The 25,425-nt window shown below is 41.9% G+C and overlaps 1 protein-coding gene across 2 annotated transcripts; it reads left to right on the plus strand.

Moving 5' to 3' along the window:
- Positions 1-296: 296 nt before the first annotated feature.
- nkd2b (NKD inhibitor of WNT signaling pathway 2b) lies at positions 297-25,216 on the plus strand. 2 transcript variants are annotated; one of them, XM_044207404.1, is made up of 10 exons: positions 297-597; positions 722-748; positions 860-951; positions 20,278-20,338; positions 20,741-20,868; positions 22,307-22,402; positions 22,564-22,705; positions 23,274-23,331; positions 23,457-23,581; positions 23,727-25,216. In XM_044207404.1, the coding sequence occupies exons 1-10, from the start codon at positions 573-575 to the stop codon at positions 24,347-24,349; spliced, it is 1,377 nt and encodes a 458-aa protein (XP_044063339.1). In that variant the 5' UTR covers positions 297-572; the 3' UTR covers positions 24,350-25,216. The 2 variants fall into 2 exon arrangements, with proteins under 2 accessions (XP_044063339.1, XP_044063338.1); XM_044207403.1 differs by having other exon boundaries at positions 298-597; positions 23,454-23,581.
- Positions 25,217-25,425: the final 209 nt, after the last annotated feature.

Genomic DNA, 25,425 nt, shown 5'->3' on the forward strand with positions numbered 1-25,425 from the left:
CCACCAATGAAAGGCCATGTGTTTGCCTGTAGCCTACAGAGTGGGCAAAAATGGCCAACTTCCAAATTATATATGCCTGCTTATGTCAAGCTATTTAATTTGGGGCCTATTTGGTTTTTTATTCCATGAATATTTCACACGTTTCTCCCCACATTTTCTTAAGGTTTTATTACTTGATAAAGTGGTTGTAAAACTTTCATGAACGTTGATGTTTTATTTTGTAAAAGCACCAACCGGAAGCACAGCACCTGTTCTGTCTGTCTTGACGCTGGCTCCGAGGTCTCTGCTGTGTTCAAAGCGCTTCCACATTCAGTTGAACAGAAGGGAAGTCTGGAGACAGACAGCGAGTGTGCCCCGTCTCCCTCATAGATCATTTCCACAGATTTATCTTGTTTCTGCACAGAGACAACTGATGCTTCAATGAACACGCGATTTAATTACCTGCCTTTGGATGAAGTTGGAGTTTTCTTCTTGCAAAACAAACACAATGTGACCATGTTGAGTCAGTGACTGTGTTATCCTTGTCCGATTTCGGAGTACCTTTTATTGATCCAGGGAAGACGGACTTAAGAATGGGCAAACTACAGTCAAAACATGGTAAGCAATGCTGTAGTTGAAAGTACTGAATTACAAAATGTTAAAGTATTTCGATTGTATTATTGATATAGTACAAAAACTAATGATTGTCTGTTTTGCATCCCTGTTTCTGATGGATCTGAAGCGTGTAAGCGCAGAGAGAACCCTGAAGGTGAGGATAAACATAGATCATTTTGTTTATTGGAGGTTTAAACATGATGTTAATCTGATATTGAGCTCGAGATTTATACCTGCTGATCGGTGTGTTTTCTCCGCGTCTCAGGAGACAGTTTTGTTGTGAACGCCTTCCTCCGGAGAGGGATGGAGGAATGTGAGAGGTACAGCGCGACGGATCACAAGCTGAAGAACATGCAGGTATCAGGCATTTTTGTCTTTATTTCCACGTTTATTTTCTCTGTCTTCTTAGTGACAATAAGCCCAACAACAAAATCAGCTTAATTTGATCCCCTGTTTTTGATTCAAATTAAATGAAGGCTATTAAGTTTTCCCTTGTAAGACTGTGTGGAAACAAGTTTTAATCCAAACCACAAAGCATTTCCAAGACTAAAATAAATAATCAGGATTCATTAAAAAATCAAAGAAGCTCTCTGATTTATTTTGGCAAAAAAGGATTCTTAATGTGAGTTACTCTTAGAAAGAATCATTGCATCATCCCTTGTTATGTTGTATGTGCAAAGTTCATGTTTCACAGTTTTACATTAACAAAATTCATAATTCATCATTGGGGGGAAGTGTGCCAGGTGTGTTTGCGTGTGTGTGTATGTGTGTGTGTGTGTGTTTGCATTTGCTGCTGGGATGAGTCTGACAAGCACTTCAAAGTTTGTCTGGCTGAAGCCGTTAGATTCCCTCCTCCTGGAAGATGAGCTGCAGACTTCTTGACATAAAGGGAAGCAAACCGTATTCACAAAGCATGTGTGAAGACACGCTGATGTCTTTGCAAAGTTGTAGCTTGTTGTTCTTTCTGTCATGTCTGGCTCCGGCACAACACTGCAGCGGTTATTCCCCTGCCAGCATCATTGGATGGGTTATGACAGCAATGAGCTCTGTGTGTGAAGCGGCTTGGCAAAAGCAGCACACACACACACACGCACACACACACGCACACACACACACACACACGCACACACACACGCACACACACACACACACACACACACACACACACACACAGACTGGATGGAAAGGTAGTCGTTTCTCAGACTGAGGGATATAAAGTTTGCTCTTGTGGCTGCTGGCATCATGACTCAGGGCTGTGTCTTTTTCCTCAATGCCTCCCATTCTAGTGCGTGCTCCCAGTGGGCAGCCCTCTGTGGCATAACATTACATCACTTCAATTAGCGTGTCGTTTTAAGGGGTACAAGAGTCCCGAGCTCCCAGACAGAAACTGCGAGAAGTTCACACAGAGGTACTGACAATCTGTGAGGTGGGTGGCTGTAATAGTGGAAGAGTTATAGATTATATCAGGGCTATAAACCGCCCACTCATGGCAAATAAAGGAGAACTTTACTCTGCTTCAGAGGAGTCTGAGTTCACACTCCTCTGAAGGGAAACCACCAAAGGCATAAGCTTGACACTTATTAGTAGGTGGGTCCCACCCTCACTTCAGTCAAAGTCATGCGCCTGATTTATTTTGTTCCATTAGAGGCTCGTTCACAGACCAGAACTATCAGCATTTAACTAACCAGCCCCTTACTTTTCCTGCTTCCTTTGAGACTAACTTGGGATTGACTGAGAGGAGGTGGACAAACCAAAATGCAATCACATCTGTTACAGCCCATGCTAGTCCTAATATGTATTGATGGTAAATATTGCAAGTAAATATTGCAAGTACATAGTAAGTAATGCTTTTTTTAGGCAGTTGCATTTCCATTTACTCCTGTAGCGTTCTTTTTTACCATATCATTCAGGCTATATATTCTACAACAGAGAGCGTTTGGATTTCTTTATACATTTGAGAGATCACCAGTAAAAAAAAAGACAGAAAAGAAAGTGAAGCATTTCTTAAGTGTTCTTTTTTGAGTTGGGTAAACAAATGTAAGTGTAACATGTTACATTTCTACGTCACTTATTCATTTTTTTTATCAGTGATAATGTGCTGGGTGTAACAAAACCCAAGGCATGCTGCAAAGTAGAGCTGAAACAATTAGTCAATTAATTGATCAGTCCACTGACAGAAAACTAATCAACAACTACTTTGATAATTCATTGATAGCTCATTTAAGTCATTTTTCATTCTCAAGTTCCAGCTTTTCAAATCACAGGATTTATTGCTTTTCTTTGTCTAATGTGGCATATCTTTGGGTTTTGAACTGTTGCTTGGACAAAACAAGCCATTTGAAGACGTCACTTTGGATTTGCGAAACATAATAATTCAAACGACAATTGATTCATGTTAAAATAATTTGCAGATTAACCCATAATAAAAAATACTGGTTTGCTGCAGCCCTGATGCAAAGCATCAAATGCCAGATAATCCAGTATCATGAATGAAATTGATATTATGACCGAATGTTGTGTATATACTCACTACTGTATCACAGAGGCAATATAGGCTTGCATACAGTGACAGCTCTGTTCATGCTGTTTGAAATGAGCCTATGCCTACATTAATGTAACGATAGATGATGTCTCCGGGGATGTTTTTCATGCCGTATAGCTTCCCATCTAACAAACACAGGTGGAATTTATCTCTGCTGTAAAACAGTAACACCATTCCTTCGTTTGATCCCACATACTGTTAATTAATTCTTCATTGGATCGGATTACATTGTCACATTTCCAGATATAATTATTGGATTACGGGTTCTTAGATGTCTGGGGTTTAGACCATGATTAAACAAGTTCAATTCAAATAGAAAATAGCTGTAATTATAGAATTTTTAAGGGGATTTGAAATTTTTAGATCAATTTCAGCCACATTTTCTCCTCCTGAGTGTTTAGAAAACGGCTCTCACCAGATAGTAGTTTCACCACTTATTCTTGGTTGATGAGCAGCAGGGTCAGTTAAAATTACTTATAATTTCGTACAGGAGGAGATTGGCCAAATGCGCTGTTTTGCTCTGACCATCCCCCTCCTCATTGTCAAATGGGGGAGTAGAATTCCTGACTGCGACATCAAAGCTCAGAGCTGGGAGTTATAAAAGGGCTCTGATATCAGCGGAGCCTCCGAACCCTCACCCCTCTATCCCCTTGCCCTGTCCTGGGGGATGGGCTGAGGGATGGAGTACAACCAGGGGGAAAGAAAAAAAACCATAGCCCGTGCCCAACATCAGTTTGTGTAAACCTGTGAATCTGCTCAATAGAGCGATAATTTCTGGCCAACAAACTGAGAATGCTTTGCCGCGCTTTAGCAAGAAATAACAAAAGATCAAAGGATGCAAAGACCTGTTTAAATATTGATATTGCTGCCAGCAATGATTCAATATTGCAGCTGGCAGGCTGCCCGCAGTATGTAATCCTAAAGGCTCCTTTAAGTGTGGTCTGTATTGACAAAGACAGTGTGATTCAGCAGGATGACTTGGCTCATCCTGGCTACAATCATCATTTTGACACTCAGTTACAGGTGTTCAAGACAAGTCTCACCTGTCCAAGCACCTGGTGTAATGTAGAAATATTACAGGTGAGATCAAAGTGGCGGTCCAAGGTTTAGTTGCCCACCCCACCCCCAAAAATTAGCCTAGTCTGTAGTTATTGAATATGTAAAATGCAGAAAACTCCCAACCCTGTACTTATCCAAACCTGTGTTCATTAGTGGAAGAGCTCTGTGAAGGTTCACTATGTTTCACCTCTGGAAACATCAACACATCAACAGTCCAGACCCTCGCACACACAACCACAGTGCTTCGTTTTGGAGCTTCAAACAGACATGCCCAAATAATGACAGGCTAATTCAGCCTTTCAGCACAATCTTTTGTCTCAAAACTTCCCGCAGACTTGGCCTGTGAAGAGGGAGTGTGTCAACATTTTCAATTCCACAACAAAGACCTTTATTATTCCACTTTGAAAGGTTAATAATATCACACTTGAAGTAAAAAGGCTCGGTTAGGGATTCAGTTGGATGCAATGATGTGCCAGCAGCTCTGAGACACAAATTTATTTTGACTTACGGAGAGTTACATAGCACTCACTCCTCAATAATAAATTTAGTTTAAGAGCAGAGTTCCCAAGCAGCTCACTAAACTAATTGTAAGCTAATGTTTTTTTAACATTCATTTGGAATCTGTGAATAAGACTTTCCCCTTATATAAAAATCCTCATTTGGCGATCCTGCTCAAAATGGATGTTATGTTTGGACAATTTTGCCGCTTGGCATTTGGGTATATCTTTTAGTCACCATGTTCATTTTGAGTTAGCAGTATTTGATTTGGATCTGAGGCTGGGATGTCTGTGTAATCTTAAGGCTGTGACCCTAAATGACATTTTATTTTTCAGTACACTGCCACAAGTTTAAAACTGAGGTCATTTCTTTTTAGTTTTGAGCTGTGTGTACTGAATACAGTAGTGCAACTCCTAAAGAGTACTTGAAGACTTCTTTTAAGAAATATTTGCGTCAGCAACATCTCATGACTTTTCACCTCCGCCTCTCTTACGACCACAAATGACAAAATAAAAAGCCTGTCGCCGATGCGGCATTACCAGGGAGCAATACATGGTGGAGAAGAGACAAAAAGGTGTGCTCATATATGTACTGCTTTTGAAGGGACTTGAAGGCATTTGGAGAGTTTGTTTTTTTCCACCTCTTTTTTTTTTTTTTGAAATTGGCTTCACAAGAAGGCGAGCTGTGAGCCTTCATCTCTGAATGAAAAGCATGTGGCTGGCATCCAGAACAGCGGGGTCTTTCAGCACGGCCCCGGCAGACATCTGTTCCTGGTTTGTACAGCAAAATCCTGGAGCAGGGAGAGGGGCTGTGGTGGAAATGGGGTGGGAGAGGGTGGCGGGGAAGAGGAAAAGAGGAGGAGAGGGGGGATTAAGGGTGGGGTTTTTTTCATGGGGGAGATATTTGAGGGGTTTTAAAGGTAGTGGGGGGTGGGGCATAATGGAGAGCCTTATCTGCCTTGTCCACTGCATTGTTTGTGGAAGCAGAAGCTGACCATTGATCTCACCTTACCTTCTATATTAGCTTGTAACAGCTGTTAAACATGAAAATCACACCCCTCTCTTGGGACTTTATTTTCTATGTTGGTTCATTCACTTCTCTGTCAGTGTAAACATCATCACCTGGTTGGCTTCGACACTCATCACAAGTGCAAGATGCTTGTTTTATCCATTCTTTCATGTTGGAGTGTTTTTGAGTGTGTATCACCACATGGCTTCGCCTGTGAGTCATGGGTTGAGTCTCAGTCTCTGTCTATATGTTTGGGACTGACTGAATGAGAGGCAAAGAGTGGTTTGTGTGGCCTGCGCCTAATGGAGAAAGACATTAGAACACTGCAGGCAGATTTCATGTTTATTTTTCTGAGGATATTTATACTGTCTGAAGTACTTTGAAGCAGTTTGCTCACTTTCGCCCTAATTCCCCTGTGACCTGCTCTGGCCATCAGGAGGAATCAAAGAGCCATCACACATTGGTTCAAAATCTTTCAGCATAAACCAGGGCCGGATTAACCTACTAGGTGGCATCAGGGAAAAAATTAGCTGTGGGCCCCTGTTGACCCTCCCACCCCTTTGATTTTTGGGTCAAAACAAAACATTTTCACAGGGTCCAATCCTGGAGCCACTTTAAGTCCCTTAATATGTCGGGATATATTGAGCTTTAGTGGTGCATTTTACTAAGCAAATTTGTAGTTACATTAATCAAATTACTATACACTAATTGTCACACAGAGAACCTGAGGCCTTTAGCCCTGGGGCTGTCGCCGATTTTGCCAAGTTGCTGATCTAAACATTGTCTCTTAAAGGAATAGTTCAATATTTTGGGAAATATGCTTATTTGCTCTCTTGCAGAGAGTTAGATGAAAAGATCGATACCACTCTCATGTCTGTACAGTAAATATGAAGCTACAGCTAGCAGCTTAGCATAGCATAAAGACTGGAAACAGCTAGCCTGACTCTGTCCAAAGATAACAAAATCAGCCTACAAGCACCTCTAAAGGTGCTTTCAGACAGCATGTGGTTGCCACTGCCTGGTAATGTAGGTGTTCTGTATTTTGAACAGGCGCCAGGGCACAATGCTGTCGTGTTGGCTGCCGACTACCTCTGATCCTATCAGCCTGTACACCACAGGGTATTGTTATCCACCATCCACCTAGTATAATCTCATCATGCAGCTAAGTGGGTTGTAAATTAAAATAGAGATGGTGAGCAATATGACACGAATAATATAGCAAGTTTTGCTAACTAATATTTTAAACATTGTTTATTGTGAATTAGTGAGCTTTAGAGGTGTTGGTTGGTAGATTTTGTTACCCTTGGACAGAGCCAGGCTAGCTGTTTCCCCCTGTTTCAAGTCTTTGTGCTAAGCTAAGCTAACCATCTCATATTTACTGTACAGACATGAGGGTGGTATCAATCAATAATATAAGCATGTAAGTGGCATACTTAATGACTATTTTTTGGCTATCATAAAAATAGCTATATCAAAATATACAAAGTAACTATTTCTTGTTGACTGGCTCTTTTGGTTTTAAAGAGACAACAATGTGACAACTGTTGTCCTACAACATTTCCTACAGCATTTCATCCACAAATTTGATGGCCTAAATAATAATTTAAATTTACCCTATAGCTCAAAAGAGAATAGTATATATTTAGACAAGATTAATGACAGTCATTCAACTTCCTTCATTACTGGCGCTCTCTGCAGACATGGAATGAAGCTCTGTCGCCTTTGGAGCTATCTCAGTCCCATCTTCTCTGCTTTGAAGTCACTTCTTGTCACTGCTTTTCATGATATTTATGAGATATCTGTTTGTGTACTTCAGAGAGATTGGTGTAGCGTTACAGGACTGGATTGCAAGCAAATCATCAAGCCTGCAATTGTACGTGAACATCTCAACTTCCTGAATGGAGCCCATCCCAGGTTTTCAGTGACACTACATGACCTAGACGTGCATGGTCACTGATGACAGCAGGGAGACCTCACTTCCCCTTCATGGTTGGTGTGCTGGTCTCTGTTTGGGGGCAGCCCCGCCGAGGGTTAACACTGGTCTGTGTCTTTGCTCTTGCTCCCTGCCAGAGGAAAGAAAATACCTGAAGCTGGAGCCCAGTGCTTAGCGCTGACATTTTTGGCAAAGGCTGCTGGATCCAAGTCTGTGTTTGATCTTATGCCTCTCCCAGCCAAGTAAAACACCGGGAGACTCAAAGGTTATTACATTTTAGTGTGTAAGGTATGTTTCCACATAAACCCCTGTTCCCCCTTAGAAAGCTTTAGCTCTTTTCCAAGTGGACTTCATTTCGCAAGCCTTAGAGCAGCCAGGGGAATATCATATTTTTTCAGTTATGGTTGTTGGTGGTATTATTATATGCTGTCATTATGGCCATTGTTAATTGATTACATTGCTTAAATGAGATCTTCAGTGAATGTAGTGCATGTGAGGAGCTCAGTGACGACACAGGAAGCTTCAAACTACATGTATAACTTAACATTATCAGAAGAGACATTGCAGATCTATTTTGTTCAATATTTTGTTGCTTTAAATATTTGCAGATTGAAAAAGAGACTGAGGTTTTGCTTGTTTGTTTAAAGACGACAGGGGATTCCTCTTTTGGACACATGTTTGTTATCCTACGAATTCAGCCAGTGGAAACTTGAGATTGTCTCCACAAAGGTCAGATGCTGACCTGACATATATTCAACAATACAAGCACAGGGTAAACTAAATAGCAGTGTGCAGCACAATCCACTGATGGATGACTTAAATATAAATATAAATCTTTGGCATGAATATCTCTACTTTTGTTGTTCCTGTGAGAAAAAAATCAGAATACATAAGGACAGAACATAATAAGAACAGCAATGCCATGACAAAAATAATCCCTAAAATGCATGTAAAATTTAGTTGGACCTTTGTGTTTATGAGCTACTCATCAATGCTCCTTATGTTGTGATGCCATGTACATCTCCTTTTGGCCCTTTGGTAGATTACACTCACTTTCTGTGTTGTTCTTTTAAAAAAAAGCCTACAGGGTCACCCCTGAATGCTTCGAAACTTCATCCTTGCTCCACATTCCTGAACCTGACGCCCTGCTAGGTTTGAGACTGGAGAGTGAAACACCACACACCACAAATCCTGGCTTCCTGTATGTGGGGGGAAAAAAAGCCTGCGGAGGGCACTCAGAGCTGCTGGCATTGTTACTCATTGTTGTGATGCTGTGCTGTTTAAAGCCTCTGCTTTTCAAAGTATTCTTTACATATAGATCAAGCGTTCTGCTTGGCTGTTATGCTTATAGTAAACACTCCAGGTGTCCCTCGTGAGATTTACGTAGCAGTATTGCTGTGATTTCAAGTGTTCATTTCATACAAGGAGTCAGTACTTTAAGTTCATTTGATGTTCAAGAACCTTGAAGAAAATGTGGAATTTAAAGCAGAACTGTGTTCATAGGTGAACAGGCTTTATGCAATATCCATCTTCCTGTCTTCCACTTTCATATACAGTACAGAATGCCATAGCACAAGATTTATCAAACACACCCAAACCCAGACCCCTGAGGAGTTTAGACATCTTTCTCTCTCTGCTTTGAGCTGAGCCTCCCCCTCTTTGGGACCCCAAGCCTGCACATGTGTAGGTATCGCTATTACTCAGCTCATAAAACGCCACAGTCCCATCTGAAAGTGGTTAGCTGTTGAAACACACTAGCAGCTTCAAAGCTTGGATCCAGGCTCTGCAGACAGCACAGGCCGGGCTCTCCTTCTGCACATCACATTCCTCTCCAATGGGGAATGGCTGCAAACTTGCTTTTGTTACACAAACCTGTTCCCGTCATCAAAACCCTCAATGGGTCTCCATTAAAAGGAAGTGGTTTATTTTTGTCATGGGTGGTAATTTTTTAGGGAATTTAATTTTGGATTGCAGAATGATTCTACATATGTGTTCAGAAGAAATAAGAACTCAGTGGTTCCCACATTCTGCGTTGGTGTATTTATATACCCAAACACCTTTTGTGCTCTTTCTATATGTGACAGAAAGGGAGGGAGAGGATGAAACAGTGCTGAAAGAGGCCACTGTTCCCATTTCCTCTGAAGGCAGCCTTCTTTTCTTCCCCCACCCATTTCTTTCCCAAGCCCATCCACTTCAAAAGCTGACCTGGCCCTGTGTGCCATGTAACATGTTTACCTAAAGGCTCATTTCAAATAAACAGCAGTTCTCCTTGAGATGCCTGCCCCCCTCACTGAGAGCCTTTCAGAGACACCACCTGCTCAAAGGAGGTGCTTCTCAAAGAAAACGCACTCTTCTAAATCAGGATTTTATTTCATGATATTGCTGCTGAGGTTCTTTTGTAGCATGTAGCTTTACAAAAAAAGTACTCAGCTTACAGTGTACCAAAATGTGTTAAAAACTGTGTTAAAAAAGTAAGAAAAAAACCCCTTCATAGAAAATCCGCCTTTGAAAGTTGGTGGTACAAAGAGTAAGTGTGAATTTTAGGCAGTAGCTCTTCCTATAAGTGAAAACAGCAAAGTTCTTGGATATAGAAGCTCTGCAAGGTCTTTCTCGATAACCAGCTCCTACTTTTTCGTGTTGATAGGGGCTAACTGATCCTATCACTTCAAGAATGCCAGTGTATCAGAATATCTGAACTTTGATCCACAGTGTCATGTGTTCAGCTTTGAGAACTACTCTATCCTGGCAGCATCTGATTATCTCATAGCTTCTAAGGTGTTATTGCCATAGACTGTATAAAACACATCAGTCCCTTCTGCGTTTTGAAGCATAAATCATCTTTCAAGAACTTTTATCAAATATTAAGTGTCACACTTAGTGTCACACGTTTTAAGTGGACTGCCTCCAGACTTGCTGTGTGATAGAGAGACTCAATCAGACTTGTAGCTTTTTACCTGAGATAAGATAAGAATATACAAGCAGCGAAGCTAAGCTAACTCAGCTCATGTTTAAGTGCTCTTTCATATAGCCTCACGGCCCTGGTTTCCAGTAATTATGGCTGTGAAAGCAGCAGCTCTCTGTGCGCTCTGCTGAGCTGCCCTCTGCACCATAGCCTTTTGATCTCTGCTTGTGCCATGGATGAATTACGTTGCAGAATTTCACACTGGGGAACAGTGTTTCTTACAAACACAGCTAGTTTGTCAGGTCACTAAAGTGCACACATGGCACTTTCAGCCCAAAAGGAAGAAGCACAGATGTTGCAGTCTCACCGACTCAAAATCTCTATTTGGCATATTTCTGTGATGTGTCACAAATAAAAATGACAATTCATGGTTTGCACCATGAGGCTTTAAAATTCTTGTCTTGTAGCCACATTTTCAAAAGTAATTCATCATATGCATACCCTCATATCCTTTTTTTTTTCGACCAGTAATTTTCTTTGAGAATAATTCAACAGAAATTTGAATGAGCTTTGCATGATTTTGGTGCATCAGTAATTGGCCCATGTGCTACTTTCTCATCTCTCATCTGTTCATCTTCAGCTTTCAATTTTGTTCACTTTTTTCATGGGAAGTTGCGTCTCATATGCCAAAGCATTACAGCCAGTGGTCCATTTTACATACCCAGGCTTCTTTCACAACATCTGAGAATCGTGGAGTCTCCTCTGCTTCCTGCACCCAGCAGGAGTGTATTTTTAGGAATCCTCAGGAAAACACTTGGTGTTGACCCTGGGATGACCTCCTGTCCAGTTCCAGGCTTGTGAGGAACTTCACAGCTTGGAATTAAGCCTGTTCTTGCAGTGTCAAGAATTCTCGTGGTCTTCGAGACTGGCAGTCCCTACCAGCTGGAGGAGATGGCGGTACCGGACAGTCAGAGAGAGTTACACAACAACACAGAGAGAGACAGGAGATAAAAGAGGTGCAGCCACTTTGAATATACCGCAGCTCTTTTTTTTCTGTATGTCAGAATTGATATATTTAGTGTCAAAAACTGTGCAGCAGTCTGCAAAGCCAAGACATTTTTTACCCAAACAATGTTGGCAGGATGGCCTCAAGCCTTAAATATTTCATAGTAAGGAGGAACAGTACCAATTATGCAAACAAGTGGTGTCTCCAAGGACCTGAGGTTTGGCAAGTGTCATAGCTCTGCCTGTGTGCTTGCCTGTCTACCTTGGTTATTTGTTGCATCCTACTGCATTGAACTCTGTATTTTGGCTGTCTCTGACCAGTGAGCCTGTTTCTCCCTGAAGGCTGAATGCAATAATAGTACAGTACAGTAGCCGTCCGTCTCTGTTTGCCCAATATGCCTCCCAGATGGATGTGTTGAGAGTTCAGCTACATTACTGGCTGATTGGTCATGGCTGCAAAAGCTTCTCTTATCGTGGTCAGTCATATGGATCTGTCTTCTCTGTGTAACTTACCCAGAGGGAACAGTAACTAGTGGACTATAAGGCCATGGTTTTGACCCTGAACCTGATCTTATCCTGCTGGAAGACATGTTCAGGAAACCAGCAGGCAGCTCATCCACCAGCCCACAAGGACTTAACAGCAGGAGTGCCTCAGATTTAAGTGAGCAGCCAAAAAGTCGTTATAGATTAGAAAGACAGCATCATTCAAGTGTGTACTCCAGTTATTCCCAACCGAGGCTACTTGTATCCCATGGGTTACGCATTTTCCAGGGGGGTACATGAGAAGGTCAACTGACTCAAGTTAACTCAACTAACTGAAATGAAAAATAGAAATTGGAATTTGGTTAAAAAATACATCCACATATTTGTGTTAAGGGGGAATATAAACAGCCAAGTAGGATTACAAATTGGTGTGGCTCTGATCTTTAGTACATTTAATGTTTAAGCTGCCCATCAACCTGAGCCAGTTGTCACCACACTTCGCAATTGCGATGTGAGTGAAAATCATAGACTGTATATAGTAGTCTTTATATACAGTCTATGGTGAAAACTAGTTAGCAAGCGAGCAGTTAGCTAACACGCTAATGGATACATGGTTGAAATAGCAAAAAGAAATGGATAAACAGTGGCTTGTTAGCTAACTGTATAGATAAACAGTTAGCTAAAAGTAATGGATAAACAGTTGAAATATTTACCTAAACGTAATGGATAAACATTTAGCTAAAAGTAATGGATAAACAGTTGAAATATTTACCTAAATGTAATGGATAACAGTTAGCTAAAAGTAATGGATAAACAGTTGAAATATTTAGCTAAAAGCAATGGATAAACATTCGAAATAGTTAGCTAATGGATAAACAATCAAAATAGTTAAAAGCAATGTATAATGAACAGTAATAAACTGTTGAAATAGTTAAAAGTAATAGATAAATGGTTGAATTGTCAAGCCCACCCACTGGCATTACAAATGCAAACTTGACCAAAGCACCCTACACACAGATTAATACAATTTTATGAAAATATTATTGTATTATTGTATTGTAAATATTATTAGCAATATTCACATAACAACCAGTTTATAATCCATTCATACGAACATTTGGAACATGATGGTTGGTGTTGATGAAGAGGTACTTGTGCTCATCTGACAGGGCTGTGAGGGTTACATCAGACAAAAAAGGTTGGGAACCACTCTACATGTAAAGCTTGGGCAATGTTGCTGCTCTTCCACACTGGCATGCAGCTGCTTCCCCAACATGGTTTGTTTACATTTCTCAGTCACCCACAGGAGCACTGTAACGCCTGTAGCTCCTCCAGCCTCCAACCACAGAGCCTCGCCCCTATGAACTGCCAGGCCTGGTTTTCAAAGCTGTGACTCAAATCCCTTTGCAGCTTAACAAAACGAGCAGTGAACAGTGGTGTTGGTGGTTATCTCACAGGTGAGAGCAATTATAACTGACATCTCAATACTAGACAGACAGCTGCAACCTGACACTAACTACAGTACACAAAAAGCGCCCTTACGGGTGAGAGTGATTGTGTTGAAATAGTTTACACCCAGCAAAAGCAGACAAGGCGGAGAGGTGCTTACAAAGCCTTGTTGACTGTAACTGACAGACAACCAGTTTGAAGAGTTAATTTATAGTAAACCCCTGGCTATATGAGATCATTGCAGCTGATCACTTTCAGATACTGCTCAGGTGAACGTTTGTGGAGAGTACCAACAAAACTGCGTGAGAGGTGGAGTCGCTTTGGACCACAATGGGATTGGCGTCGCAGGCACCTCACCCACAACCTGGCATTCTTAGATCCACTGTGTTGTTTAAAGGGCCTGTGGAATGTGGAACAAATCCCCTCAGCTTTATTGGCCTGGGCACGCTCCCCATTGGCCAGGCTTAAGAGCCAGGGGCCTGCGCGGGAGCTTACAGAATTTCACATGGAGGCCAGAAACAGAGGAACATCCTGTTTGAGTCTAACCGCCTGTCCCACACTGGCTTTGATATGCCGCTGCCTTGTGCACTCGCTTCTTTCCTGTTTGTTAGGGGGTGTGTGCATGTTTGAAATATGGACTGTGTATGTCCTGTCTAGTTCCTGTGTACATTTTTTATTTATTTTTTTACATCTGGTGCTGCAGTATATAGTTCATTTTAAAGCTGAAATGATTAATAAATTGATCAGTTAGATTGAAATAAAATAATCAACAACAATTTTGATAACTGATATAATTGTTAAAGTAATTTATTAAGCCTATTCGCCAAAACATTTGATGGCTACAACTTCTCAAATGAGAGGACTTGCTACTTTTATCTGAGTTATATCACTGTTAATTGGATATCTTAGGGTTTTGGTCTGTTGGTTAGACAGAGAAAGATATTTAAAGATGTCACCTTGGGCACTGGGAAATTGTGACAGGCATTTTTCTCGATTTCCTGACATTTTAACTTGATCGATCAATTGAAAAAAATATTGATAGAGTCAATAATAAAAACAATTGTTAGTTGCAGCTTATTTGCAATTATTTAACATATTTATATATTCATTTTTGTACATATCTATCAGTATACTTCTGTTTATAGTAATGGCATCTGTATATAATGTCCATAATACCACTTGTAAAATATTTTCATTATACTGCTCTATCCTGCATTTATGCACGCACTTTATATCCTGCACTTGCTTATTGCACTTCTGGTTCGATCTAAACTGCATTTCGGTGCCTTGTACTTGTACATGTGTAATGACAATAAAGTTGAATCTAATCTAATCTAATCTAATATTAAGTTGAGATAGTTTTACTTCTTAATACCTAACTAGTATGCCTCATCACGAGACATGTAGACTGTGACACTGTGAGACTTCACGCTCTAAAGACTTGAGTTGAGACCTTTAAGCAAAAACATTCAAGTCTTGAGTTTTTACCTGTTAAAATCCCACAAAGAAAAAAAGTAAAAAGACAGCATCACATCTGACTGTTAAAATAACCCATTTTACTGAACTTTTGTTGGAGTAGATCATTAAATGTTTGAGTGCATATAACATATGGCATTGGTCATATAAAAGCCCATGCAGAGACTATTGCATTACACCACCAAGCCCTGTTACCTCTGAATTAAAGCAACATGCTCTCTCTGGTGCAGTTTTGATGTGTGTGGCACCACATTTTAAGCTTTCCTTGAGTTTTTTTGTGTTTTGGATATAGTGAACCATGACAGACACTTCTCTCTTTCCAGTAACTGATCAAATACATAAACAGCATAATGATCTACTACCTCTATAATTTAATACATTTGCCTAACCCAGATTCATGAGTGTGATTCCAGTCACTGGTATGAAGCACATGGTTTCTAAGTCCCTACAGTAGCTGCCTGTGTGACAGCTGAGGGGAGGGCAATACATTACATCAGAGTCCTATCAAAGCCCACTTTAATGAAGGCAAGCTGATTACAGCACCGGTGACAGATGCAGGGTGGTCGGCCAGTGATGCTAATCTTTGTTTATGCCATCCAGCAGGTCATAATGAAAGTGAGAGAAAGATCAGTGATAGGGTGAGGAGGGGACTGGAGGGGCGTGCAGAGTTTAGGAGATAGTCTCTCCTGATTGAAGGGGAGCGGATGAATTTCAGTGGTTTACGTGCTGCTCTTACATAGACAGGCAAGCACGCTCATCTCTCCCCACAGCTGTTGTTATACTAGGACCGAAGAGGCTTCACCCTAGTGATTCATGTCCTGCCAAGGGAGAGGTCTTGCCTCCTCTTTGACCTCACAGAGAGTCCCGCTACCCTGAAAGGGCCGTATCTGGGCCATCTTGGCCACATGGGGCCAGTCCAGATGACAGGATGGCATTCTGCTCTGATCTCATTTCCATTCATAGAAAGACATGTCATGGCACACTGATACATAGATAAAATATCCTAATTAGTGGACAAAGGCATGTTTTAGCTGTCTAGTAATGACAAGGACTGAAAAGGTAAGGTTGTGGTTTTTGAGGCTGAACGTGAAAATGTTCCAATCCTTTATTGAGGATCCTTGGCTCAGTCATGATAACAGCACAAAGTTAGAAACTGAATCATAAAAACATGCTGTTAGCTTGTGTTTATATTGTGATCATGATAATTATTAGGCAGGCTAACTCTAATCCAGCAGTATATGCAGTACTGTTTGTTTTAGTATTGCTACTCATTACTAGCTCTGTTGACTCTGAGCATCATAATTACCCTGCCTTGGACTGAAAGCTGAGGCCTGATGAACCAAAGGGAGGGAGAGAGACCAACATATTGTTCTTTTGCTGTCTTGCAAGAGAAGAGACAGAAGTTGTGCAACCGGCCTTCTCTCTTTAGCTCCCCATATTTTCAGCCCCAGCCCCAGCCCCAGCCCCTTCCCCCGTCTCTCCACCCCTCATCTCCCTCTCTTTTACACTGCCTCTCTTCAGTATAACCGCTCACATCTGGTTTTGAGTCAAGGCCAGGTTGGTTTCTTCTGGAATGGAGGGCTTTTATTTCTCAATGGCCCCACTCCCTCTCCAGTTTCATTCTGCGGTGAAGAGTGTTCAGTTTGTTTACGAACTGGTGTTCTTTCTTTATATTGATGCTACTCAATCCTCATTTTCATCATTGGGGAACCCCATAATCATCCCCAATTAATGGCCAATGGGAACGGGAATGCTGGTCGGATGGTTGTCGTCAAGGCTTTCCTGTGGCGCCCTCCTGAATGTCAGTTCCAGGTGACTTTGTATTTCTAGAAACTGTGTACATCCTGGAGAACTCCCACAGTTAGCCACTCAGTATTTGTCTTCCAAGACACTTTCTGCATCAAATGAAGAATATAACTGAGAATGTTTCATCTGGTTTGGACAAGGAACTGCACAGTACAATACACAGGCATCTCACTTTTGAAAAAAAGAAGAGACACAAACAAAGAATTAAATGTACAGTTGTAGCACATACTGTACTGTAAAAGTTGTCTTTAAACTAAACTTGACATGAAAAATAAGCTATCTGAAGTATTTCAGAAAACCACATAGCTTCTAAATTATATGAAGAAGCATCCAGACAGGATCCTGTTTTTGTATATTTTCCAGCATATGTTTGTACTTGGATATGCATCCAGACATTTTATCAAGTTGCCATATTTCATACCCCGAGGCCAGAGGAACTGTGTAAACAATCTTCATGTTAGCCTCCCTGGTTTTTGAAGATGTGATTTTCAAAATCAGTTGTGCATCGTGTGGTTTGAAGAATGGACTAAAAGACGTGTGTGTACTTATATTTAGGGGGTGAGCTTGGGGTGGGGGTGAGGGTGTTGAGAACAAAGATCTGCAGTGTTTTCCAGCAGGAGGATGGGTGGTACACAGGCAGAGAGAGAGAGAGAGAGAGTGACTGCTGGGGGATGTCTGATGTCACCTGGTAGGGAGCTATGAAAGCTTCCCCTGGTTACCCTATCCCACATAAAAGTCTGGCAGTAGGCTGAGGCTTTAGGGAAGCTTGGCAGAACTGCTGCATTAAACAGGAACAAACATCACACACCTCTCTGTCTGTCTCTTATGTCAAGGTGTCTGGGAGACAGAACCTGTTTACATGGAACACTGTCAGTGAATATTTCCAATGCACTGTTTTTTTCAGACAACGGAGATCTAATACCTTATCATCTCCGTGTCATTCTTGTTGAAGCGTCTGACCCACTCATGCGGTTTCCATCTGTCTTCCCCATACCTAATGTCACACACTGTGTAGATGTGTATATCCTGGGTTTCAGGTGTACGCCACTGAGGGAAAACAAGGAACACTGCTCTAAAATGCTAACACATTTGTGTAGCCTACAGAGCAGATTGTGATCTGATAGTGAAAGAATGAGAGCTGCTAGATGCCAGAAAGCAGTTAATTGCACATGTGGTGGGCAGATTTGAGCCCGACACCGTGGGCGATGTGGATGGAGATGCCATGTGTTTAGACGTTAAACTGCAGACTGCGGTCAGACCCAGCCTGCTCTCTCATTAGCTCCCCCAATGGATGTAATGAGCATGGAGGTGGTGGTGGAAGGGAGCCATGTGTTCAGCACAAGCCCTGCTGGTCCCCTTCTTGTGCACTCAGCAAGACATCCCCTGATATCTGAATTTTAATTAGAGACAAGATTCACTTTTGGCAGTTGGTTGATTGATTTGTTTCATTATATTTAACACTGGATCCTGTCTTTCATTTAGAGGTGCTTATACCTTGCTCTGCACCCTCATGGGAGCGAGGATGAGAAAGAATCAATGGTTGTCTTTGATGTTCCTCTGAGCTGCAGAACAGTGTGTCTGTGTGAACTCCCTCTTCCTTACATGCTGCCCTTCATTAAGGGACTGCGGTACGAAGAGGGGAGATAAAAGCATCCAGTGCAGAAAGGAAACAACGATTTGGCTACAGAAACCACAAAAGATGGAAACTGTGAGTGTTTTTGTGTAGGGATGCACATAGACTCGTCTGATTTCTAGTATTTGTTGATTAAAGACTGCTGCTTGTTTGGGGCCCGGGGAGCAGTACTAGTTGTCTCCACCTTTCCCCAAATCCTTCCAGAGTCTGTAAAAACCCACCTCCACCTCTCCCCCTGAGCTCACAGGGACTGGTGTAAGCAATAGATAGGCCATATCTCCCCTTTAACAAACCACATCCTCCTCTGCTTCTACTCTTATCTGCTTCTCTCCTCTCCCATCTTTGTTCCTCTTGTCTTTCCTTCCCTCCTATCTTTCCCCTTTGTGTCGTCTTTCCTCTGCACCTTTCTTTCTTCTTTAGTCCTCCTGCTTACTTCCTGCCCCTCTCCTGTTTCCCTCTCCTCCTCAACTCCCATTCCTGTGCTGCTTTCTCTCAATGTCTCCGGTGGCCAATTTACAGGGGGTGTCCGAGCCTTGACCCTGACACTCAACTGGTTCCCCCCTTCAGCGGTGCAGGTCAGGGCCAGATTACAGGCTGGAGGTATCACCCTCTGAAGTGAGGAATAATCACGGGTTCTGAGATTGTTAAATAGAACCACAGGCCCTGGCGCTGTCATTACTCTGAGAGGGAGGGGAAGGGGAAGGGGGCTCGTTCACCTAAACGCATGCAGATGTTCAGACTCTCGCTTGAGCCTCGGCTCTGTTGAAGGTACATGGAGTACTTTTGTTTTCTAGCATCTATCTGTTTTTTATTTGTCTCATTTCAGTGGGCCCCCTTGATTCAATCTGGTGAGATTTTATTTCAAAGTGTGCGTGGAGCAGCTTAGAGGATCAAGAATTACGTAAATAAGATGAATCATTTGTTGTTTAAATACTTGTGGTTTAGGGCCTGTGCTGCACTTAATTTTCATTGTTTCCACAATCCAGTTGTAATTAAAGAATGACTGTGTGTGTGTGTGTGTGTGTGTGTGTGTGTGTGTGTGTGTGTGTGTGTGTGTGTGTCTGTGTGTGTGCACATGGAGGCCCTGTTGCCTTTGCCTCTGTGTTTGTACCTCTGCAATAGCACATGTGTGGGATGGGTATGAATACATTGTGGTTCTGTTTTATGCAGGATATATAGATTATTCACATATGACAGCAGAGCTTTTTTCCCTTCAGCCCCTTTATCCTGCTTTTGTTTTATGGCTATGGAATTGTGTATTTAATCAGTCCCATCCTATCTGCATGGAAATTTCCATCTGGCAATTATTCTCCATTCAAAATAAATACACACATGTTGCTGAGAGCTCATTGTGAGGTTTGTTTTACATAAACCAAACTGCTCATAGTCAAGTTTTCAATGAGAAATACAACAAAACTTTTTCCTAAACTCTGGTCTTCTTCCATCAAACTCTCCTCACTGGGTTCCATGTCAAGCAGGATGAGAATAAACAGGTTGGCTAAGAACGAGCGAGAGAGAGAGAGCTCAGATGATGAAATGCATTATGGGTTTTTTGATGGATGCGAGGGGTCTGTTTGAAGAGCTTGGAGGAATCTTGAAAGCTTGGCTGTGGCCGTGCTCGCTGTGTCCCAGACAGTGAAACACAATAAGTGTGCAGATGTTCAAAGTGTTTGGCTGCGCTGGAGCCTCCAGCCCTCTCCCTCTCATCTGAGTAGGAAATGCTTTAGCTGGAACTGTTTGTTTTCTCTGTGTCTGTGGTCTGAACTGTAGATTCACTTACATCTCTGACCCCCCTCCTCTTCCTCTCTCTCTCTCTCTCTCTCTCTCTCTCTCTCTCTCTCTCTCTCTCTCTCTCTCTCTCTCTCTCTTCATTCCTTTCCTTGTCCCAGGAGTTTCCCAGGGGTGAGCTAAAGGAAGGACAATTCACAGATCAACACTGTCCCCTAGAGGGTAGGTTGAGAATGATGTCTTCTCACTCACTGATAAGCTTTATGCTAAATATTTTAGGCTGCAGAAAACAGATCTAACGTTGTATGATAGATGAGCATGTATGTGCAGTTAGTATGTATGATTCCATAAATAATTCAACCTGAAAGCTGGTATATATAGATCTCTATGATATTACTCTATGCATTTATTATTTCAAGATACTTCCATGTTCAGTTTGAAGACTAATAAGTCTTCATAGTCTTTAATTTGATGTTTATTGTGCCAAAATCTCAATCTCAAATTAAGATCAGATCAGATTTTCTTTGAAGTGTAGTTACTGAACAACACAAAATGTTGCCTAATTTCTGCATGAAAAATCACTGTTGTTGTGTCTAACTTAAATGTGTCCTCTTGTGTTGACAGTGGTTCTTCCTCCAGAGAAGGCGGAGGGCTGTGAAAACTATTTGCAGTACCTGCACTCAGAGGACGGAGAGCGGGAGATACTTAGAGATGCAACCAAAGCTCCCGGGAAGAAGCGCATCAGTCTGGATGTAAGCAGCTATATGACCTGGCAACATTGTACTGTGGTTTCCAATTACAGTACAACTCACATGTTCATAACATGAATATACAACAAAGGTGTGCCCTAACGACTCATCATATAGCAAAAAAGTCCAGGGTTCAATTTCCTACCCAGGCCTGTTCTGCAGGGAGGAGCATGTTCAGCCAGTGTTAGCACGTTTTCCACGTGGTCAGGTGGACTGGGTCTATAAATTGCAGATAATTATTAATGGGAGTTTGAGTGTATCTATCTGTGTTAGCCCTGTGGTGGGCTGAGGACCTGGACGTGGTGTTTCAACACTAGAAGGCTCAAGCAAACGCAACCAGAGACAATTAATTAAATCAGTAAATGCAACAGTGAACTTGTGTTGCTTCGTGTGACAGGATTTTTTGGGGTCAGAAAAAGGTCTTTCCTAAGCCATTTGCCAAGAGCCAAGAGAATTGAGTGTTGAAATTGTTTCATGTTTCAGTGAGTGAAAATGATTTAAACATAGCTTAGAAAATAAATGCATGGTGGGTAACCTCTATCCTGACCGCTGCTGTATGCCTTCACCCTGTGCACAGAACATCTGTCTGTATGTTGTCACTGCTTCAGACCATATCCTGATTGAATTTAGGGGCCAATAAATAGAATAAATACATTGTAATGTTTAGACTTGCATGTTTTAAAGAACTGCTTAGATCTGCCCTTTGGTGATCACTGCTGGTAATGTGAGCTGAGGAGATATTATAGAACCATAAAGGCCTGCTTCTCTCCCTAGGGTCTCCTCCCTTGTAAATGCACACTGCCTTTCACACAGTGTCAGCTCTCCACCATGCCTGCAGCAGGGCCTATATTCCAGATGTTTATTTTTCCAATTATGGCCATGTTACTAGATACATTTGAATCAAAGCTACTGCCAAAAGGTTGTAACTGAGAATAGTGGCTGCGCTCATTTTTCTTGGAAGAAGGTAGACGAGGTCATAGTGGTCCTGAGTTTTTTTTCCATGCTCCCCCACACAAGGTAAAGGCAGCTGAATGGATTCTGCTTAGAAGTGATCTATTTACATGTTGAAAACCAGAAGTTGGCCTCTGCTCTATTGCTCTCAAGATGTATGGAATCATAAAAAAAGATTTTTAAGCGTCCTACACTTTTTTTTTTGCAGGGGAAGGCAGTCTTTAAATGTACATGCTAATTCATGCAAGGTTTGATTTGATTTCGATCAGAGTGAATCCCTCTTTTTAACAGTAGATTCCCATGCAGAATGAAGAAATACAACACTTAATTTCCTTTCGAAAAATGTTTATGAATCACACTGAAGACAGCGCCTGTGATGTTAAAATCGGACGTACTTTGCTTCCCCCTGTTGTCATAAACACTGTTGTATTTTGATTTAAATCTAAATCTTCCAATTATTTATGTGTATTAAGTATGTTTGTTTCCACAGGACTTGGAGTGTGACGTTTCTGTGGAGGATGACAACCGTCAGGAGTGGATCTTCACTCTTTATGACTTTGACAACAGTGGGAAAGTTACAAAAGAGGTGTGTGTGTTAGCTTTCATGCCTCCCTGTAGTGTCATTTTCTATCTGTGCTCCTTGATGTACTATGTCTTCTTAATATTGATAGTCTGTCCCTTTCACGTGTTATTTTGTCAAAGGTAGGACTACAGACTGTAGTAACTCTGTTTTATCTGTCACTCTAGGACATGTCCAGTCTGATGCACACCATCTATGATGTGGTAGATGCCTCTGTGAATCACTCCTGCCATAATAAGAGCAAGACTCTGCGTGTCAAACTGACCGTCACTCCGGAGCCCAGGTACCACAGAAGAGAAACCGGCACAGGTAAATGACAACAAAAACAGCATCATACCTCAGACATTATTTATTATCCCACTATGCTGTGAGCCAACACAGTATTTCCTATAGATTTGTAGATAGTTTTGGTTCAGACACTCAGATTTGCTCCTTGGTGAATTCTCACTTCAGTTCAATCAGTGTTGCAGTTTAAAGTGATAATTCACAAGTTCTTTTTGTCTTAGCAGCATCTTTGTTGTTAGGTAAACAGTCACTGCTGTGATGTTTTTGCAGTACACTTGTCAATCAACCAGTGTATCCATTATTGCAATGTCTTTTTCTGTACATTTTCAGGTGTTCAGATTGTTCCTCTGTTCACAGTACCTGGTTCATAGTCTACAAATATTTCTGGACTTGCCAGAATACTTAGTTTTTATTCTATAAAATAGATAATGGGTTGTGTAAAACAGCAAAGGTAGCAAACCGTAATGGTGCAGGTGGATTGAATGTAAAAAAAAAAATTAAAAAAAAGCTGCCATCTAGTGTTTCAGTCTGTCAGTATGGATGTTGCTGAATACTTTTTCCTGGTCTGAGTTCTTGTACTTTCCCTCTTCAGATCGCTGTCACCAGGAAGAAGGGCGTTCAGCTGACAAGCGGCTGTCCTCCCACATCAGGTCAGTACACATCAAATATACTTTGCTTAGAGGCTGGCCCCTGTATATATTTTAATAGTTCTTGCAGATTAAATTGTGTAAATAACTGACAGTATTCTCATTTTTCCACTAATAATTTTTAGCAGCAGAGGGCAGAGCAACGAGGCTCCGGCCACTGATGGTCAGCATTACTGTGTGGATGAGAACACAGAGAGGAGGAATCACTACCTGGACCTGGCTGGTATAGAGAACTACACCTCCAGATTTGAAGGTAAGTGTCTCTTCATAGACTCAGATTTGCGTTATTATATTACAATGGCAGGTTGAAAGTTGACTATGCAGATGCCGAGGGGGAACAGCAGTTCAAAGTACATTTGTACAAACTACTGACCCTGTGTCTCTGGCCTCTCCTTCAGGAGCTACCCCTGCCTACCCTCCCCAGGAGGCCTACGGTCGGAGCTCCCAGAGCCAGAGCCGCTCACGCTCCCAGGAGCCAGAAACCCAAGTTGTTCACCAGCGCCGCTCACAGGTCATCAGCGATAGCTACAACCCTACAGAGTCTCGAAGCAAGGGCACACAGTTCCTCAAATCCCCCAAAGGAACCTACAAGGGAAGTGGAGGGAATAACGGGGGCAGCGGAGGGGGCAAATCCACTAAATGTCATGGCTACCACCCGCCTCTTCAAACCATGCTGCACAGTGGCAGCGCAGCAGGACACGGGGGTCAGGATGTGTACCACTTGCCACACCAAGCCCAATCCCACAGCCACCACCAGCATCCTTTGCAATACAGTCACAGCAAACGCCTTAGGGCAAAAGCCAGAGAAGCCATGTCCCCATCCAAAACCCCACTGTCCCCTCAGTCCCACCCCCAGCAGCAACCCCCTGTCCCCACTGTACTGCCAAGTCTGGAGAGAGAGCAGTCGTCTGTTCCACCTGGGACCCCAGGGTTTGTGGTTCCTGTGGTCCAGCGTCACGAGCACCACCATCACCATGAACACCACCATCACCACCACTACCATCATTACCATCAGACATGACCGCGTTCAGTGTGCAGTGACTGAAACTGTACAGGACCAACCACAATCAACCACACCAGTCTGAAGGACTTAACATCATCTCATGCTCTGTCCAGGATCTTTTTATTCTCCTCTCACAAGCTATACAGATATATCCTGAGATAAGATGTATTGAGGAATTGTGTAGTGTGATGGCAGATGATAATTGGACCGGAAAGGTGTTTTTCTGAAGTTATTGTGTAATAACAAAAGATGTGTGGCACGGTTTTGAAGTTTTTGTAGATTTTCTGCTGGGACTGCTGCGTTCGTTACCCACGTTCAATAAGGGTACAGATGCCAGAAAGGAACAGATCAGAGGACTTTTGAGGTGACATCCTCTCCCTCCTGATGCTGTAGGTTGAAGTCCCTGGAAGCTAGAAGTCAGAGTAGGTGTGTTGTTCTGTGTGAGACCTTTCCAAAACATGGATCTCAGGTGTAAAGGTGCTGCTGCTCTCAAGTTCTTCACAGAGGCTTCTTCCTCTGGGAGGCCTGATGTGGACTGAGGGGTTTCCTGTTTGGGGGGGGGGGGGTATGGAATCACCACTGCCAGTTTTAATGCAAAAAATATCTCGCTATATGTATAAAAAATTTATATATGTAAACACATTTTACTGTATAATTATTATACTGTATATGCATATTTCATCATGGATATAATTATGCATATATGTATTTTGTCTTTTATATATTTTAATAAACGTTATATAGTTCAGTTATATGATTGCAGCAACAGTTTGTTTATTTCTGCACATAACACACTTGATTATGGTGTGTCTGCTGCCAGCAGCACAAAACCACTCAGTATGATGTTATTTGTTGAGACTTTAACATTAAATTACCTAAATGTGATTTGAGAGTTGATGAATAAGAGCCTGATTGTAGATATGTTTGGTTTTCTGGTCACTTTAAATTAATGGTCAGCATCAGCAAATGAAAAGCTCATAATTACTATCAGCTACATAAATATACTGCAGAAACAGCAGCAACTGTCTACCAGTAATGCTTTTACAGTTATCAGATGGTGTGATTATCTGGCCAGAAAGGTGAAAGCAGAAGTG

Source organism: Siniperca chuatsi, linkage group LG9, assembly GCF_020085105.1.
Source record: "Siniperca chuatsi isolate FFG_IHB_CAS linkage group LG9, ASM2008510v1, whole genome shotgun sequence".
Taxonomy (NCBI): domain Eukaryota; kingdom Metazoa; phylum Chordata; class Actinopteri; order Centrarchiformes; family Sinipercidae; genus Siniperca; species Siniperca chuatsi.

Coding starts and splice junctions, on each gene's coding strand:
- nkd2b (XM_044207403.1), top strand. CDS start 573: ATGGGCAAACTACAGTCAAAACATG. Junction 20,339..20,740: donor TCAACACTGTCCCCTAGAGG/GTAGGTTGAGAA, acceptor TTGTGTTGACAG/TGGTTCTTCCTCCAGAGAAG. Junction 20,869..22,306: donor AGAAGCGCATCAGTCTGGAT/GTAAGCAGCTAT, acceptor TTGTTTCCACAG/GACTTGGAGTGTGACGTTTC.